The 21,424-nt window shown below is 38.0% G+C and overlaps 1 protein-coding gene across 1 annotated transcript in view; it reads right to left on the reverse strand.

Moving 5' to 3' along the window:
* Window positions 1-19,319, reverse strand: part of cicb (capicua transcriptional repressor b) — a 42,602-nt gene extending 23,283 nt beyond the window's left edge. Inside the window, exons 1-2 of the mRNA XM_039679538.2 lie at window positions 19,093-19,319; window positions 6,523-10,383 (exon numbers count right to left, since the gene is read on the reverse strand). Of these exons, the coding sequence (XP_039535472.2) occupies window positions 6,523-10,279 (3,757 nt within the window). The 5' untranslated portion in view covers window positions 10,280-10,383; window positions 19,093-19,319. The remainder of the gene's footprint in view (window positions 1-6,522; window positions 10,384-19,092) is intronic.
* Between the last annotated feature and the right edge of the window lie 2,105 nt (window positions 19,320-21,424).

The raw sequence follows: 21,424 nt of genomic DNA on the forward strand, positions 1-21,424 counted from the left end.
GACTTTACGTCCTCGTGATATTTGCTCTCACGGTGAAGTTGTAGCTGCTGCGGTACTCTTAACTGGCAAAGAGGCACATCATGTCATAACATAACATTTTTTACAGTCTATGGTCATAACAGGAACAATAATAGTCGGGGGTTTGCGTTTTTCATGGGTTAACGAACTGCATTATTTTTGGACAAATGTATAAGACTCAAAGGCATGCGTGACAACAATCTTCATATAGGCTGGACAAACTCACTCCCTTCATAACAGTAGTTAAAATGTAATACTATATTTTGTGGTCATTTCAAAGAAGAGGGCGCCATAAACACACGTAAATATTACATCTATTTAAAGGGATAGCTCACCCAAAAATGAAAATTCTGTCATCATTTACTTACCCCCAAGTTGTTCCAAACCTGTATGAATTTCTTTCTTCTGATGAACACAAAAGAAAATATTTTGAAGAATGTAGGTTACCAAATGATTTCTGGTCCCCCATTGACTTTTTGGTTACTGATTAAAATATCTTCTTTAGTGTTCAGCAAAAGAAAGAAATTCATACAGGTTTGGAACAACTTGAGGGTGAGTAAATGATGATTGAATGAAATTTGAAATTGAATTTTGGGTGAACTATCCCTTTAATGGTACTTTTAAAAGAGACAAACCTATATTTATTTATCCATATTAAAGTAAATAAAAACAAAACATTTAAATAATTGTAATACATTTAACTCAAATTTGGCATTGAAATAACTTTTACATTTTTACAAAAAATATACATACACTAATGTTTGTGCAACTAATGCAAAAATAACTTGAGGAAAGTGAACGTCAACCTCCTCTCCCTAAAGCCACATCAACTTCAGTCAAAATGTATTGTCAAAATAAGGCACAAGCATTGCCAACAATTGCAAACTGATCTCATTGCTAATACTGTAAACTCAACTATAAAATTTTCACGTTTTCTACACTGCAATTTTCAATACTTTAGTTAACAATGGACCCTTTTTCACATTTCCTTGTTTGATTCTCATCTAGCTGGGTAAAATTCTATTACAGTGAATGAGAGACAGCATTAAATATATATATATATATATATTTGTGTTTCCATGTGCTCAAATAGCAAAAGAAAAACTCCACAATAGTGTTTTCATAACTTTCAAAAAGAGGAATAAAAATAGAGAGAGAGTGATAACCGCAGTCAGAAGAGAGAAAGATGCCAAAGTATAGTGTTATAAATGTACATAGATTTATATATATAAATCTATGCAGGATTTTACGCATCATCACAGTCTGTGAAAAGGGACCATATTCAACAGTTAACTTCAGCCCTCGAATCTGATTGGTTGAGCTGATTACGAAGAGTGATATTTAGTATTGCAGCACTGGGATGTTACAAAGCTTTTATCACTCTGCTGGTTTGTGTTCATGGCATTGATATTATTATTTATTGTGTATAGAACTGTTGTATAATAGCAACATCACTCTCGCAATTGTGCTGATTGACAGCTGTAATTCCGCTTATATTCAGTACTACATCGCTCTTGATGAAATTTCACACTTCTGAAATGTATGGGCAAGTGTTTGGATGAAAGAAAGCAGGACACAAATAAGATTTTTTTTTCATTGCGTAGAGGTTTTCTTGGAGACCATACAGCTGTACAAATGTTAAGCAGACCAGCAATAAAAAAAAGCCAAATGAAGAAAGAGAGAAGTATTCTTCACATGCCATCGTGTTTCCCCATCTTTTATTATATATAGTATACATACTAAAGCACAGCGTACGTTGTTTTGGTTGAGTGCAGTAATAGGTCAGAGAATAAACTCGTGACCACGCTTTACTGCCATCAGGACATTGACCACTGAATTGGCTGATAGTGGTTAGGTGACTGTAAAAAACACTATTATCAGTGTATACAACTCTCAGGCAGCATGACAGGGGCATGCTCACACCGCCTATGAGTGCCAGCAGGTCGGTGTGTGGGTCTATGTGTGTGTGCTGAGTTCACTGACTGGTTTGTTTGTTTGGGTCAGAGGGCTATTGGCCATGTGCCCAGTGTCAGGCAGTCCCCTCACAAACAGTCACGCTACAATGGGGAAAATTTGCGAGTGAGAGAGAGAAAATACAGAGACATTGTAGACATAAGCGTAGTAACATTTTCCACACAAAACACAGTGACCAAATAATATTAGAATATTGCCACATACTATTATCTGAGTAATACATTCCATTCTATATTTATGCCAGAAGATTATCCTACACATTACATAAACTAGTATAAAACAGAAAGACACTCAAAAGTGGATGAAAACAAAATATCAGAGGTCGGGGAATGTTTGAGAAAAGAGAGGGAAAATGGGTGGGAAGGGGAAACTGTGCAAGTCAGGTGAGTAAAAATAGAACAAGAGTCATTCTATGGAGAGGAGGGGAGGAGGGAGTTGTGAAAGTTGTGAAAACAGGGCCTCGTATGTGGGAAGATGGTAATGAACGACAGGAAAGGAGAGACAAAAAGTCTGCAAATGGACTTATGATAGAAAACGTGATTATGTGGGCGCACATATTTACACAGTCTCAACTGATGAACTGAAATCCATGCACATCGGACTGAAGTAAGAATGGGTTATTCAGAGACATGTCTCCTCTATATAACACAATGTCAGGGCAATGGGAGGGGCTCTTCATTCTCAGCCACTGAGCTTGTGAGGAGCTCCTGGCAACAGCCAATGAGGGAAGGCCAAAACCTTCTAGCTCAGACTATGATTATAGTAAACAAGTTCTTAACTCTTTCCATGCTGATTCCAGCAAGAATGACTCACAGCCAAATATAACATCAATCGGTCACTACTTCTAATTACTTTAATATATATATATATATCTAAATTCAAGAAAATGGCAGTAAAATATACAAAAAACAAAACAAAAACAGTTACTCCATTGTGAGTGACAGTTCTCTAAAAACGGAGATGGCCGAAGCTGATTAAAAGGTTAATAGTGTAAACCCAGTACTCCAATCATTGTTTCTATGCAATTAAAAGACAATCTCAAAAATCCCACTCCCCGTTTCCATGGCAACAGCTTTATGGGTACTGTTACTCTTGCCGCTTTGGTGACCACTGACCATGGCATCTACACACACACACACAGCCCTTTTGTAAGATATTTATATCACTACTGCTGCTGCCATCTGCCAGTACCAGCATTCCAGCTATTTTCCAAAGGACAAATGGAGGGGGAAAATAAATGAAAATGGTGGCTAACCAAAAATCCAGGATGCTGGATTTCTGTACATGGAACGTCAGATAGAATCTGGTGCAGGCCCATGAAATGCACCACATATATATATATATATATATATATATTTAAAAAAAGGAAGTTATGAAACTGTATGCAGGTAGGTTTTTTGAGTGCTTGTAATGCCACACTCATCTCACATGGTGGCAGCACCATTCTATGGGAAAAAAAACTAAGGCGATCACAGCTCTGGCAGACACACAATTGAGTGAAGGAGAGATTACGGCTAGAGACGGGGGCTTTTATGTGAATGTATGTGCAAGAGTCTTACGAGAATACATTTTTAGATCCTCCGATCTCCCTTGAGATATAGAAATCAAACATTTAGTGAATACCAGCATGCACCTTAAAATTTAGATTATGCAGAAAAAATGACACAAAATATAGTAATGAAAAAATACTGTATAACATACTGAGAAATGTATAAATGTTTGTGTTGTCAAGGAGAAACCTTCAACATGCCTGGCATTCCCAGGAAAACTCTGATCAGAGAAAGAACAGAGCAAGGCTTCTGCACTGCACCAGAGAGAGAGAGAGAGAGAGAGAGAGAGAGAGAGAGAGAGAGAGAGAGAGAGAGAGAGAGAGAGAGAGAGTGAGAAAATAGGTGACGGAAAATAATAGAAAAAGCCGACACAATTAAGAGGGTGAAAAATTAAAGACAATAAGTACAGCAATGATGAAAAAAGGAGATACCGTTCTACCATATTAGTGATAAACATTGCAGAGTTAGCCTACACGACAGATGGCGAATCGAAACTATGCACATAAATGGAAGAGAGATCCTGTTCACTACTGAGGCAGAGAGACCTATCGGAAATGCTGCATCAAATTTACACAAAATTACACTATAGCCCCAAATAAAAACAGTCTACAATACGTAAAATGTAATTAAAGTGATGAGTTTGAGACTGATGCTATATATATTTATACAGTCTCTTTTATCAGTTAAATATTTGCAACTTTGACCTGATGTTTACAGTAACTGTTCTCAGTTGTGAAATAAATCAAATAAAAATTGCTTTGCACTTTTGGGGAAAATAAAAGTAAACACACATAACTGATTAGGACAACGCATACACACACACATATATATACATATATGGACTAATTTTCTCTTTAATCTTAAACATGCACATTCACTTGCCACACACACACACACACACACACACACACACACACACACACACACACACACACACACACACACACACACACACACACACACACACACACACACACACACACAACAGGATAAACTTCTATTGTTTTACAGCTAGTTATTTAAACCTAAACCTAATCTTAACAGAAAACTTTCTGCATTTTTACAATAAGAAACAACAGCATTTATACTGATTTTTACAAATGAGGATGAACTAAAATAAGGACTGGGAAGATTTTTTTAGCTTTAGCTCACATCTGGATTGTCCCGAAAATATGGTTACGTATGTGCAAACACACACACACACATACACGTTGATGCACCTATCATTACGAGGACATTATATACTGTATTGTACAAACTGTATATTCTGACTCTTAGGATAACCCTCACAGAAAACTTTACCTTTATTATATATATATATATATATATATATATATATATGTGTAAAAGCAGTTTTTCTCATAGGGGCCAAAAAATGTCCACACGAAATCAAACATTTCTAGAAAGCAACTAAAACAACTAAAAAGATACCATGTGAGGAAAGGTGATAGAAAGACCATGCTGTGGGACTGCTTTTCATCAGCAGAAACTAATTGTCAAGTTAAAATGTGGTAGGTGAAAAATTCAGGCAAACTGTTAAATAATATGAACATTTAAAAAAAAAAACAGTTTTGTTGTATTGTTACGAAGCAGAATCCTTTGTAACAATACAAAATATGTGTACAAACATATATTTATTTAACATTTTTAAATTTCATAATAAATTTCACATTTATTTAATACAAATGTTAATAAAAAAAATATTTTTATATAAATGGAAATTTTCAGTGCATGTTTTCAATTAAAATTATCACAAAGAAAAAGATTTTGATATTAGATTTGTAATTTAGTATAATGAGAAAACAGTTTAGGGCAAATAAACATGCGTCCTCTTTAAAACATATACTATTTATTTAGAAATATACTATTAGCCAGTCATTATCGAGAAAACAAAAGAACTGACAGAGCTCAAGTTATTTTTACGTAAAAGGAATAGTTTTCATTTGTGGAATGAAACAAGAAACTTGAAACTGCCATAGTCAATTATATAGATTAACGGTCAGCATTCAAAACATTTTGCAGAGTGAGATGAAAAGCATTCTAGAAAGCCATGTTTTATACTGAACTGAATTGGAATTAATTTTTTAGAATATAGTAATGTTTTCTTGTCAAAAACAGTTTTACTTTGATCTTCTACTAAAAAAGGTTAAAAGGTCTTACTGGTTTTGGTTTTAAGGAGTTGATTAAGCTTCAATTACTGCAATATTTTCAATAACTTAAAGATTGTTTACCCAAATATGGAAATTCTGCCATCTTTTAGTCACCCCTTTCCCATTCCAAATCTATATGACTTTCTTTCTTCTGTGGACCTCAAGATGTTTTAAAGAATGTTGGTAACCAAGCAATTTTGGTTACAATTGACCTCCATTTTATTTACAAAGATATGTATTTTTATGTTCTACAGAAGAAGGAAGGTCATAATGAATTGGAACATCATGAGGATTAGCAAATAATTACAGAATTTCAGCGAACTCTCTTTAAGTTCTTAATAATACTGCAGTTATTGAAGATTAATCAACATCTAAAAATCAAAACCAATCAGACGTTTTAACCAATCAGAAACAAACATTCACCAATGCCATTGTATAAGATCAATGTAATACTGTGTGTCTAAAAATATTACTAACAAAACTAGTTTTACTAATTGTAAACTATTACTAGTTTTACTACTGATAAGTTACATAACTTCAAGAAGAGCAATGGTAACTGTTTTCCATTAAAACAATTATGATTAATAGCTTCACTACATTAATTTAATGATTTAAATATGACATTTGTGGTAGTCTTTTAAAACACATTTTAAAAATGACATAATGGTGTATCTATATTCTCTAAATTATTTCTACTTAATTTTTTTTATTGAATCAGTTTGACACGGCATTTTCTGTTATCATGTAATTGAAGCAAAACAACATCTGTCCAGGGAATAACAACTTAATCTTTGGTGTTAGCATTAAATGTAAATATAGAATTCTCTTACCAGTTCCAGGTCGCCCCATAATGATGTCTTTGCATGGCACAGGATGCAAGGTCTCGGTGGGAAGTATGAGTGGTAGCAGGGCAGTAGGAGCAGGGTGACAAGGGACAGGCTGTTGCAGCGTCACTTGGGCACTCTTATCTTGTCGCCCTCCATCACCCGCACCAATGAGACCAGGCCCTGGGACAAGGCTAGGCACTGATATACAGGCTAAAGTGGCGCTGGATTGCGTAGGTAGACCTGCAGGGGTTGAATTTGGAATGGAAGAGGTAGTAGACACTAGAACAAGAGTTGAGGTGGGATTCTGCAGTAAGACAGATCCATTTGTGGAAGCAGCGTTGATTGGAACAGGAACCTGTAGTCCTGTCTCTAGATGTACACCAGTTTGGCTGTTTTCTGTGGAACTGGTCCTGTCCACCGCTGCAACTCTAGCCAGTGGGAGTTCTGTAAACTTTATTAAAGGAACCTCAGGATTTCTCACTATTACTGGAGAGTCTCTCAAAGGTTGCTGGGAGACTGTACATTGTGAACCTGATTCTAAGCCTAGGGGAGAAGCTGGTGGGGAAGAGGCAGTGGCTGAAGGCAGTCTTTGGGGGTGTGTGACAGTAGTGGTCTGAGGAGAGATAATGCAGAGATTTGTTACAAGGGAAGGGTCACGACAGCTTTGTTCCTGATCGGATTTGGCATATTCCTGCAACAGTGGAGTTGGGGGAGGAGGGGCATCTGTCCTGCGTTTACCTGGGCTCATAGGTACAGTGAAGGTTAGACTGGTGTGGAAGGATGGCACAATACCAGACAGGTGTCTATCTTTCTCCCTCTCTGTACCTCCTGTTCCATGTTTTGGGACACCACTGTTGGTCCCACTTGGGTGTTTGTGGCGGCGAGGAGGCAAGACTGGAGAGGCAGTAATGGGACTAAAATTTGCAGGGTGAAAGCCAAAAAGTGGTGATGCTGATGGAGAAGGTGTAGGCGAGAATGGGGACTGATTTGAAATTGGTGAGAATGAGGGTGTTACAGACCTTGAGCCGAGGGATACCAGCATAGTTGCAGCCTCACATTCATCAAAGTCAAAACGAGAGTAATCTTGAGGAACCAGTGAAGGTAAGCCAAGACGTGGACGAGAGTCAGTACCTCGACTGCTTGTCTCACTACTGTCGTGAGAAGTCTCGTCCCAATCAAATTCACTGCTAGCACGACCCCGCAGATCTGAAGGGGTGACGGTCCCTGAGCTACTCTCTCCACCTCCTCCACTCCCTCTCTCTCCCACTGCTCCCTCCATTTCTTTGGTACGCATGGAGAGGTGACGAGAACAGTAGCCACGACGCTGGGACTCTTTCATGCAGCCTTCTCGTGAGCACAGGCGCCGCCACTGCTTTCCATTAAACTTCTTACGGATTCCATTAGGTGTACAAACCACATCGCCTTTCTTGTATTTCTGTTGGGCAACTGACAAAGGTGTCCTTGACCTTGAGGAAGAAGCAGACGAAGAGGCAGAACTCCCTGGAATTGGGGTGGAGGTCTGTGAAGGTGTAGGAGTCTTTTCCAGAGGTGTCAGAGAACCCCTGGAGCTAGGGGAAGGAGGCACAGAGGGTGGCATAGGGTGAGAGATCCCTCCATCAGACCCTAAAATCGCAGGTGAAGGGGTTGGCCGTGGACTTCCTAAAGATGTCCCAGAGATGCCTCGCACCACTGTAATGGGACTTGGATACCCAGGAGGTTTGGAAAAAATTTGTCTGTGCTGATTAGGAGGACATGCCTTTGGTCCCCCTGAGACTAAGTGTCCTCCACCATCTCTGAGTGGTACCATGTTGAGCCGCAAAACCTCCATATCCACCTCTGGAGACTGCAACTGCTTTCGCTCGTTTTCTCTTTCTCTAACTATTTCTCTATTTCCAGTTCCCTCATCTTCGATCCTCGCTGATGAAGTAAACATATTGTTTGCTACCATCACAACTGCTGGTGAAGTGGAAGATGAAAGATGTGTGCTTCCATAGTGATGAACCCCTGTGTGTGCAGATGGGAATCTGCAATTCTCCCTGGGAGTACCTGCAGTTGCCAAATCCATCCCTTCACTTAACTGACATAGCTCCCTCTCCACTTCTATTTCCTCTCTGTGCTCTCTCTCTTCTCGTTCCTTCTCTCTCATAACCCCATCCCATGGTGGAACAAGGAGGCGCAGGTTCTGGCGGGCAACGCATACAGTCTGTGAACTTAATGTCTGTTGCTTCTCCTCATTACTACACCTCTTCTTCTCCTGCTCTAACTCCTCCTGAAAAAGCACCATATAGGGGCAAACTGAATGAGAGTCTACCTGAGCAACGACACCTTCTCTGTAGCACTCCTTACCATTATCTCCTCCATAAGGCACACAAACACGCGTCCCAACCTCCACAAGTTCATTTCCTGGGGGTGGGGCGTCTAAAATGAGGTCAATGGGTTGGTGTGGGCGACTTACTAAAGTATGAAATGGATATGAGAGCAGTGTCCCTTCCCCATTAATCTGCAACTCTACATTCAGCTGCTCTCTACTGGACCCACGCACCACACCACAAATAAATACACATTCCTTGATCAGCTTCTCATCATCCTTTAAATTTGATCCTGGCCATCTACGTGCTAGCACCCTTTGGTTTTTCAGTCCTTTAGCTAGTGCTTCTGCTATTGCTGCAGACCCTCTCTCCTCAGTTTGTGTGTGATTGGGGGACAGGAGAACAGACAGGGTTGAATTGTTGGACAGGTTGAATCTTCTTGACACTCTTACGTGGTTACCTGAATTTAGCTGCACACAAGAGGGCTCAGGTACTTCCAGATCCACAGAATGTTCACTGGCTGTGTCTGTGGATGATGAGCGCACAGAATTTGGGGCTTGATCCCCATATCCATCTACTTCCACCGCTTGGATAACCTTTTCTCTTTCAGAAGGCACCTCACTTTTCAGCATATCACCCTTAGTTCTATCTCCTTTTGGAGTTTCTGTGCTTGCTATTTTGCCCATTTCTCTCCTACTATTCTCACTATTGTCTAGATCAGAATCTGCTTTAACCAAATCATTTCTGACCACAGGAGTAGTGCTCTGAAAAATGGAGTTTTGTGGAGAACTTAGGTGATTCCTATGAAGAGTGAGTTGGGCTACTGGGATCGAACTGATGGAAAAAATACTGGAAGCTTGATGTTCATACATGTATTTCTTCTTGGGTACCCTGGCTTTAAAAGTGGCTGTTTTTCGACTGGAGGGTGTGGTGGAAGTGTGATTGGCACTGAAAGAGTTGTTTTTATTTAAACTGTTGGCTGTATTTGTGTTTTGTGTATTGCTAGGAGTGCTGTTTGCATGTTGGTTGCTAGCTTTACTGTTTGTGCTAGTAAAGTTTTGTGTGTTTGCGTTACAGATGTCTGTGCTATTACTGTATACATTTTCATGTGCATTGCTGGCTTTCTTGACTGGGTCTGTTTTATCTGTTAAATTGTTAGTGTTAATGTTCCGTGGGCTTTTTGCTTTATTCACAATTACTGCATTCTCTTCAGATTTTGATGTTTCCATTGTCCTTTCTATTATTTGCTTAATTAACCCCTCACTGTTTGAGATGTTGCTACTGTTGAGCTTGTCCTGAGAGCTGTCTTCTTTGGATGGAGTGCATTTCTGGTGTGAAGGTGCAGGCGGTGTTGTTTGTGAATGTCCTTCAAGCTTGCCCACTCGTTTTTTTGCTCCTTTTGCTCTTGCCGATAAAGTAGAGCGTCCTCTCTGTTTCTTTGGTGGCCTCATCTTTTTTATTTTGGCAAATATATATTTTTTTCCCTTTTGTCGATTTTCTCTTCTCCTTTTTAATTGGCTATATTGAGGTTTCTTTTATTTCTTTTCACAACAACCTGTAAAAAGAAGGAAAAGAGTCAGAGAGAGAGGAAGATAAAGAAACATTTCCTTTTTGTTAATACAAAGTGATTGGAAAGATACTGCTCAAAGTATATGAATGTGACAGTAAAAGTAGTGATGTGTACACATAAAGTCATTTAATGTCTATATTTAAGTAGATTTTTAGATAAGATTACAATTATTTAAACAGAATACAGTGTAAATGTGAGTGTGCTAAATTATAACACATACAAACTTCACAGTTCACATGCAACAAAGAAGAGGAGACCTTCAGCAAAGGACAAACTCTCTCCAATAGCCTACACCAAGTACTTTTCTGACAGTGAGGTTGGATGATAAAATTACATTCATGTAAAGTTAAAAATACTTTGATTTAGATTTTTTCTAAACAAATTAAACGTAATAATTTTAGGACACACTGAAAGTCACACTGGTTGAAAGTCACATTTCAATCAGTGCAATTGTGAATAATAATTTTAGTCTTGATGCATTGTGATAGACACGTGACCATGGTGTGTGGAAAAGATATTAAGTCTTTCTAGAAATTTTGCTATTTTAATTTTCTGTTCTGTTCTTCTCGCTTAAAGAAGATTAAAGATAATAGTCCAATGCTGTGGTACAACAAGCACATCCGGGCCCTTAAGAGAGCAGCCAGAAAATGGAGAGCAACTGGAAGAAAACAAAACTAGGATTTTTTTTTTTTTTTGCATTTCATGGAAAGAGAGCATGATTACATACACATATGCATTAAAAGCTGCTAGATCTGCTTATTTTTCAACCCTATTAGAAGAAAATAAACAACAGTGTGTAAATTAACTGAAACTAAAGTTATTTCCGAGCAGCACAGCAGTAATGACTTTATGAAAATTATAACTATGCAACTAAACGGTCTACTACAGTATCGCATCAGGCAGTACATTGAAGTCTCCTTGAGGATTTTTTTTTATTCATTCATTTCATTGCTATAGGAGAGGAAGAATTTTTCAAACTCGTTTAATCATCTAAAGCGACAACTTGACCCTACGTATGCTAGACCCTAAACAGACTAAGTTATTAAAAAGAGATGCTTCCAGAGGTCATAGATCCTCTTCTTAATATCATTAATTCATCTTTGTCATAAGTATGCATACCAGAAACTTTTAAGCTGGCTATGATTAAAACACTTGTTTAAAAACGCAACTTGATCCTACAGAATTAGTCAATTACGGTTTGATCTCTAATCTACCTTTTTTTGTCAAAGATACTAGAAAAGGCAGTATTCTCACAACTGTTCCTTTCTAGAAAGAAATGGTATCTGCGAGGATTTTCAGTCAGGCTTTAGACCATCCTTTAACACTGAGACAGCTCTCATTAGAGTCACAAATGATTTGCTCTTATTATCCGATTGTGGTTGTATCTCTCTATTAGTGCTAATATACGATCCAGCGACGACCACAACATTCTTTTAAATAGACCCGAAAATTATGTTGGCATTAGTGGAATTGCATTAGTATGGTTTAAATCATACTTATCTGACCATTATCAGTTTGTAGCAGTAAATGAAGAGATCAAAAGTTTAGTATGGCGTACCACAAGGCTCAGTACTAGGACTGTTGCTGTTCACTCTGTACACGCTACCCTAAGGAGATATCATTAGGAAGCATGGTATTAGATTTCACTGTTATGCTGACGATACTCAGTTCTATATTTCTTCATGCTCTGACAAAACTTATCAATTCACAAAACTAATGGAATGCATAGCTGATATAAAAAACTGGATGACTAGAAATGTCCTACTCCTTAATTCTGAAAAAAACAAAACAAAACAGAGATTCTAATATATTGGACAAATAACTTCCTCACGTGTAAACCTAAAATACTGTCTAACAATTGATGGCTGCCCTGTCAAGTCTTCGTTGTTGGTTAGGAACCTTGGTGTGCTCTTTGATACCAATCTTTCATATGAAAGTCATGTGTCAAGTATCAGTAAAACCACATTTTTCCATATTAAAAAAATATCTACATTATAATATGCTCTTAATGACAAATGCAGAACAATGATATGGTGGACATGACCAAAACGCATCCCTGAAGTGCCAGCCTCATCAGCCCCGTGAAGGCCTCTTGGACAACTCAACAAACTCGCCTCCATACTGGCGTGATAACTCCGACCTCCAACCTGATGGAATTGGATAAATATTGTGAATGTTTCAATCCAGTCTGACATCTGACCTATAATGCTGCCTGAATCATAATAATACACTGTTCATTCATTGGCCAGAGGAGAACTGGCCCCCTGACTGAGTCTTGATTCCTTGCCACTGTGCCTTTTTCACCTTTCTTTCTTCGCCATTGGCTTTTGGCTTGCTTAGTTTGGGACATTTAATATTATATTTAACATAATTTTCCTGTTATTACTGTGAAGCTGCTTTGAAACAATCTGTATTGTAAAAAGCGCTATATGAATAAAGGTGACTTGACTTTAAACGTAAATTTCCATGTCATAAATGGGAAACACTTTAAAAGTATTTATAATGTTGTTTCATTTTATGTTAAATTTAAAGGTAAAGGTCAGTGTTATAGCTTTTTAAATTCAAGGTTATAGGTTTCCACTGAAGGCACAAAAAAATCAGATTTTTTTTTTATAATCCACATAAAAATAATAACAAATGTATAATTTGGAAATAAAATAAAAAATATTTATCCACTGCCTAAAAAACTTAAAATGCTTGTCAAAAACAGAACACTCTGTTATTTTAAATAAATAGTCAATAAATAAATTAAAATATATACGTGTTCATCATTTCAAAGTAAATGTTTCAAAAACATACAAAACACATTCTACAGAATAGAAAAAAATAGTCCAATTATGTGTCCATATTTGTCCCTGATGTGCCTGGATTGTGCCTGACGAAGACCTGAGTGTCGAAATGTTGCTTTTTAAAAAATTCTTTTGGAGCAGTAATTTTCAGTATGCAGACTTCACACTTCTTTATTTGTTTATTAACTTAGTTGTCCTGCACCTGAGCCCAATTTTGGATGTTTGGGATGTGCACACCATTTTTGTATTGTTTGACTTTCCATATTTGTCCCACCCATTTATTAAATATGGTAGGAAAAATTCAACGTAATATATATATATATATATATTTTTTTTTAATTACAATCACAAGCAGTCACATTTAAATTAACATGTGTGACTGAATTAGAATTAGTAGAATGTCTGAATTTCATCCCAACTTCTAAAATCAAGATATATGGATTTGATGGCATATGATGGCAGTTTAAGAGACAATACCGATGTTACTCTTAATCATGTTGGCTGCCGAAAACAAATTCCGCAAATATGTCTTCTCTTGAGTATATTCAAATTAAAAAAAAAAATCAATATAATGTCAGTAGACCTGTATGCTTTCCAAATTCCCGCTCTAAATAAAGATGATTATAATTTGTCAAGAATGCTTCATATGGGTTGTAAATATTGTAGTATGCCATAATGTGAAATCAGAAATGCCAAAATCAACAAAATTGCACATGCTGTGAGGGTATCTATCCATAGCACCCTTCTGCGTACTACAAACTAGGATACTGTGGGCACCCGAGTGTGTGTGTGGTTCTTCTCCCATACACATCACACACAAAACAGACATATTTAGCATCTGCGGTCACGCTGCAATACACAAACCTGGGGAAAATCAGACTCAGAATTCAGCAAGAAAAAGAAACACACACAAACATTCGCTCATCTACACATAAAATGCATTTTAAAGCAGTTTTCCTTTACCAAGCAGTCCTTATGCATTCGTACACACAAACACGTGTGTGAAATCACACTCTTCAACACTCAGTTTCTCACTCTCTCTACTATCCCACACTCCCGCCCACTCAAAAAAAATGTGCAAAAAGACACTCCCACACAAACAAAACACACACAGGATTTTCCTGTGAGAGATGCTGTAAAAGGAGAATTGGGGAATTCTTTGAGTCATTCCAAGAGACACCCCACCCACTGTTCCTACTGACCTTAAACTGTTTATTTGCAATGGAGAGAGATTTCCTTCCTCGTCACTACATGGAATATTATAAAGAAAACAATGTTATTAAGCTTAACTAAGTATAATTAACTCAGTAAAATTCAGTATCCCATTATCAACAATTTATCTTTGAGGTTTGAACATTCAGACAGGGAATTTGTGAGACAGTTGAAATGGTTAGTTCAGAGTACTGTGACAGCAATTATCGGGGAGTTATATATATACATATATAAACATTATTTAAAAAATATATACTTTTTAATTACTTATGCATATCAGTACACAATGTATGAGTCAGATACCAACTGTAAAAAAAATAAGCCAAACAATAGTAAATTCCAGAAAAATTCGAATTTTATATCATGTTTTCCCCTTGTATTTCCACTGATAAAGGAGTCAGAAATTCCTGGCAATGTTAAAGCAATAAGGAATGTGTGAGTGAGTCACCAATGTCTTATTTGGGACGTCAAAATGAAAACAAATAATGGCACAAAATACTAAGGGCCAGGCCTGATTCATAAACTAAAACAGTTCAAATGAAACACACTAAGAATCTCTGCATTTAAAATAAAATAAAAAGCCTATATGTGGTAATAATAAACTTGCAAACTATGAACAATCTTTCAAAAACTTCAAATGTTTGCTGTTCTCACTGGCAACATATCCCAATTTCACCTCAAAAGACTGCTTCATAACACATTTCAAGAACAATATTCATAATAAATTATATAATAATAATAATATAAATGAAATAGTTGGTTGTGTACTAAAATATTATTTTAGAAGTTTATGTTCAGCTTGAGTGACCCAACTATGCATATCTTTTAAATTAAATAACATATTCATATTAATAAAACATTAGGCTGATTAAAATAACTGATGGGATTCAGAACATTCATGTTAATGAATATGGTTCTTAAAAGTGAAAGCATAACTGGAATATCCCAAGCAATAAAGCTATTGTATAGTGTAAAGGTATGACAATCTTTTACAATTAACTCCGAACATGCTGTGTCTCACTTGTCCTTGGTCTATTCATATATGTTAAGGGAAGTTGTTGACATCAACAACCAATGTCAAACCAATATAACCCTTAAGTTTGGGTATAATTTTGTAAAAACGATTTTTCAACGTATTGTTAATGGCTGACAGAATTCATGCCATGCCCATGATCAGAAATGTATCACAGCAGTCTGAAATATAACATGATCATATATATTCTTCTCAACTGTGAAGCTTAGGCATGTTAAAAAGTGTTGCTATGATTGCATAAATTCAGAGAACCCAGCAGCTTCTAGAAATTCCTGCTCAGGAAACTGAAACCCCAATGCATGATGTCAAACTCCACAACCTACAATCCTGGAAACATGTGACCTTGAACAATCCACAAAATCACTATTTAGCTAAAGATTTACGTCTTTTGAATTTGAAACACTGATAAATTAGCAGGAAATTACGTTTGATAATTGAATCACCATCATCTCAGGCCTATAGCTTCCTTAGTTGGTATTTCACAAAAGAAATCAGTTTTTTAAATATGCTGCTTTGCTTACAACCAAGTTGAGAGTGATTCAAGAACCAGTACCACTGATGCAAATAAAGTTTTATATTCTTTTAGCATCATTCAACTGTCAAAAAACTGGAGCAACAATATAAAATTCCTTTAAAAAAAATAGACATCCCAAAATAAAAATATTCAGATGTGCTCATTTGGGTAAACGTACAAAAGACTATAATGAAAAAGGAATTATCAAGTATCCAAAAATTATAATTATATAGGACTAACTCTAAATAACACAGGAAATACAAACGAAAATCTCTAACATGAGACCACAGCAATCTGTGATATCCATCTAGCCTATATGTTTAATTATAAGTAGACAGGTTCACGTATTTTGAAAATAATTATATTACAAATGAGATACTATATAGGTAAAAACATTCATATTTCATTTGTGCAACAATAGTCATGCCAAACGGCACGCACACACACACACACACTCTAATCCTAGGTCCACTTCCTGTGACTGTGACAGCTCTGACTCTTATGTATGTGACTAATACAGCTGGTCGAATGAAGTCTCAGCATTGTAGATATTAGCATGATACCTGTATTAAAGGTCTAACTAAAGCAAGAAAAACTGACGTCAGCCATATGACAGAAGTCCAATCCAAGCACACACTCCAAGCGGAATGTTTTCAGATGAAACGTTGCTGTGTTATATGGGTCTATGTGAACACTGTTGTAAAACCTGCGATCCTTATCCTCAGGCCAACGACAGTATTCATTACAACCTTAATCCACTTCAAAACAATAGAAACATATGCTTGACTTAAATTGATAAATGGACAAGATACATTCAGTCGTCACTGAATTACTACCTTGATCCTTAAAGGTCAAATGATTTATTTCAGAATTAACAATAAATATTTCCCCTTTATAAGGCTCTACAAAGCCATTTGTTTGTCCTTCTCAATTACAGTCATTATTCAGAGGATATACATTTATTAAGGTGAATCAAAAGAGCCAGAACATATTTCAGTTCACACAGATTAAAATGTGATAGCATAAATGTAATATCGCGCTTTAATACACAATGATTAATACTGACCGACATTGCACAATTAGCCTATTAATTAAAATAAAAATCTAAGCCTAGATATACTGTGCGTCACACACCAATACCAAGCACAAACACGCAAGATCACACATACACACTCCTCACGGTGGACCAGTAGTCAATAAAGCAACTGTTTGCTCAAATGAACATACAACCGTGCATCATCTATACACTCTTTGCCCTCAGGGGTCAATAAAGCACCTATCTATATATTCGAACCGATGTGAGACAGGGTAACAGAAAAGGGGGACACAGACTCACACGCAGTGGTGATGCCAGTATGCCAGCCTGTCACAATACTCGGATTTAATTGAAGAAGTCTTACAGTGCATCGCTCCAGCGCAGTGTTACGAAGCAAAATAATGCAGATTACCAAATAAAAACAGCAACAAAATCCACCCACGACAGTGCCATACACCACAATATGTGCAACTGTCAAGTCGACGATCTGCCCACTCCACAAAACACATTATCAACAACACTCATTCTGTGCTCATTCACAGATTGTTTTGCAAATGTGCATTCTGGGGCATACAGGAGGGTGCAGGGCTGCAGCAGTGCAGTGCCGTGCAGCTCAGGGGCATGCATGGGTGCTGACTTCCTTCCTCCAAAAAAGCATGACCATCGCCAACTGCTTTATTTGGACTATTTAAAGTGGGTCGCCAAAGGAGGTGTTACAGTCACACACATGAAACAGTAAAAACACAGAGAAACTCAAGAGACGACAGACACAGGGGCATCAGGGAGACATGCCACGCTCTTTGAAAAATCGGCAGTCGAGCAGTTTACACTCCAAAAATACCCTGCAAAAGAGTTCAAACAGTAGCTAAACATAATTATTACACTTAAACATGTAGTGCGTACTGTATGGATGCTGAAGCAGTACATGTAGTGAGTGACGGAGAAGCAAGGCTGTCCAAAACAACATTCCATAAACACTCCACCACCATATCACTCATTTATCCACCATGACCAAAAGTGGCACACACCTAACATTACTAAAAGCGTACATAGTGGCACATATGACCTGATGAAAAATGAGTTAAGGGATGGTTTTAATGCAGGCAAACTGAGCCATCATTATGGACACACTCTTTGACATCAGAGTGTATTATATTTACGTGCATCTCTTAAAATGGTAAAATCTCAGAAAAACAGTGTAGCATGAAGCCACTTGTATCAACAAGACTCTATTCAAGGAGGCCCGTGTGGACTGAATTGTACTTTTAAAAAAATATATATATTACAATATTAATTGACTACAAAACTGTTGTTCGGATTAAAGGCTGTTTTATAATTCAATAAGGGTGTATTCTGAAATGCATGGACTGTGAGGTGAGCCGCTGGAATAATGCACAACAATAAAACGCATATCAGAGTGCGCACGGAATACTCGCAGTGCTTCGCAATGTCATGGCACGGGAGTACTATGCCAAGGACTCGAAACAGCTAAATTAGACAAGCAGGGCCTTTTGAGAGAGAGAGAGTAAAAGAAAGATTTAAAATGTGTTCAAACACACTCGTACTTACGTGCACAATACGCAAAGGTTGTTCATGTTTATAAGGACGTACGTGCAGCAAAAGTTGGAAATTATCCACCTTTAAGAGCCGTCCTGGTAATGAGCTGATGACCGCGCGTAGTAAGTCCGAGTAATGGTGTCAGATACGGAATGAACTATTCATTTGTTTGTTTTTACATTGGCGCCGTGACGTTGTTACTCGCTAGTACTGTAGTGCTTCCTCGAGCGTAATCCTGCCAGTGTGTAACGCAGTGCATGAATGCCAGTCTGCCTCGTTCAAGTTACTCAAACTCATGCCATTCAGTCGAAACAATTCGGGAAGGAGTAACTTATTGAATCAGTCAAAAGCTTGGTTTGAACGCTGTCTTTAAAACATTTGACGAAGTTTAACTCTGCATCCCCACCCCCTCCCTTCTTCTGGCTCTGGGTTCTTCCTTGATATTTTAGTGAGCTGGTTTGTTCTCCATTTGTCTTTGCACACAACAGTCATATCTAAAAAACGGATTGCCACTCATATTAGCGGTGGGTTCTTTTGAGTAATAACTACTTACCAAAACAAGCAGAAATATTTAGGAGGTAACCGATGAATTTACGGTGCAAATTGCAGATGGGCTCTGTCCTTTCGTCTGAAGTGGCGTGCAACGTCCATACATGTCTTCTGTCTGTCGGGAATTTTACTTTATATCGGTCCTCCGTAAAACATCTTTGCCCCCCTCCCAACAGCAACTCAGACAGGGATTAAAAACTATATGAATCCCTTTTCCACTACAGTCACAAAATGGTGAATGAACCACTAACAGCTGGCCAGCCTGGCCAATCAGTGCGCACTGACAGATACAGTAGCCTATGGACGAGACAGCACAAACTCCGAGGCGTTTCTCATTGGCTTATTCTATTTGAATGGCAGGTATTTTCGGTCAATCGCAATGAGGCTAGATAGCAAGCCGGCGCTCGCTCCAAAAGTTACAGTATCCAATGAGAGCGCTGGGAACCATAGGAACAGGGTGTGGGCGGGCACTAGGGAGGTGTTCAAAAAGCGCTAGCCAATAACGCGATACGAGTCTCCGCTACCTAAATAAAGGTGCGTGTTTACCAAGAGCGACAGCGCTACACATCACTTTAAAATCAATAGTTTTCTCAATCCCCTGAACTGCAAACGATGTTTTTAATTTGATCAGCTCGGTTTTTATTTTTGTATTTTTTTTTTACTACCGTTTGCAAATTAAACAAATTTAGTCGTCAATCAAGTTTTGAGGATGAAATAGAAAGGCAAAATCACTCAATTGATTCGTTAAATCACAATAACGTTCCACTTGTGCGGGTCTCTGACTAACTGTTTCACTTTCACACTACTATGAATACGGGATGCACACTGTTGACGCTCTCGCTCTCATTTTTTTTTTTTCTACTCTGCCTCTCTTTTCTCTCAGCAACAGCCCCTCACCTCGTGTGCGAGAGCCAATCGTTGCGCCGTATTCCACTGTCTCTAACGTTTGTGCCGTTGTGCCCCGCCCCATCCATACAACCCTTGCAGGATTTTGGAGGTGACGTCATTGTACCGCTGTGCGATTGGCCAGGAGGGCAACCGCGATGAGCCAATGATCAAACTCAGCGATGAAGTCATCAAGCATGTTGCCACCAGCTGGATGGAAGGGGCGTGGCCTGACGGACTCGCCTAACCCCATGCTTGATGCGTAGTAGGACAACATACTAGCGACTGATGAAAGTGACACAAGTGACACATTTTTAAACATGTAGGAAAATTAGAATACTTAAAAAAGTCGTTGAAATATAAATACCGATTTTAATTTTAACCTTCTTTTCAAACGGTTCGGTTTAGTTAAATTTAGAGCGTCATATTCAAACACATGGACGCGCTTGAAGTGTACAACTACATTCAAAGAAAGGATGTTCGTTGTGAATTTCCTTCGAGAAGCAAATAAGTCGTTACGTAATCGCTGTTGTAGACAATCAAGTACAAGCGCCATCCTGAAATGTTAAGGCAATGTACAGCGACATCTGTCGGTGTTAGGTCGAAATGCACAAAGCTGTCAACATACGCGCACGCGACACTTTGTGGTAGATGTATTCAAATGACTTAGGTAAAGTTCTTTACGGCACTTTTTTTCTAGACATTTTCACACAAAAAATAAATAGATGATTTAAAATAAAAGCACTTTTTGCAGTAGGCCTATTCAAGTATCTTAAAGTGCCATTTTCCTTCATTAGCACTTCCTCTCCTCAGAGAACTGCCCTTTGACCTCATACCCACCATGATGATGACCCCTTTATTTTGGCTCTGCAATGCTGTCAATCAGCTGTCATTCATCTATCCCTCTACCCCACACTCCCACTGTGCCACAGGGAACCGCATTCATTTCTCTAGCTCCCTGAAATGCAGACAACAACTGAGGTGAGTGATGAAGTAAAAGGGAGAGGACAGACAGAGAAAGTGACAAAATAAAACATGACAGGGATGAGATGAACCAGAGGCAGAAATATGATTAGGCCTACACTTTCAGTTGGAACGCAACGGGTCGATTGGAAGTATAATTTAACGTGCTGCATGTTAAATCAGTAGTAGATGCAAAAAAGTTACTATGCAGAGATGGGGGTGACTCGAGTCGCATTTAAGTCCCACAAACATCTGATCTGACTTCAGACTTGACTTGAGACTCGACCCAAAAGACTTCAGACTCAAGCTTCGAAACTCATCAACAACCTGTTTTCATGCAATTATTGCTTTTTAAATCTAAATTCAGTTACGTATTTCTATTTTCTTTTATTGGTATATATACGTTGGGGAAGCGTACGATGAGCTGAATACCAAGTCCCCTGCCCTTTGCCATACTGTGTAACATATTGGCAGAGGTGGAAAGTCCA

The sequence above is a fragment of the Pimephales promelas genome, chromosome 12 (genome assembly GCF_988280905.1).
Source record: "Pimephales promelas chromosome 12, fPimPro1.hap1.1, whole genome shotgun sequence".
Taxonomy (NCBI): domain Eukaryota; kingdom Metazoa; phylum Chordata; class Actinopteri; order Cypriniformes; family Leuciscidae; genus Pimephales; species Pimephales promelas.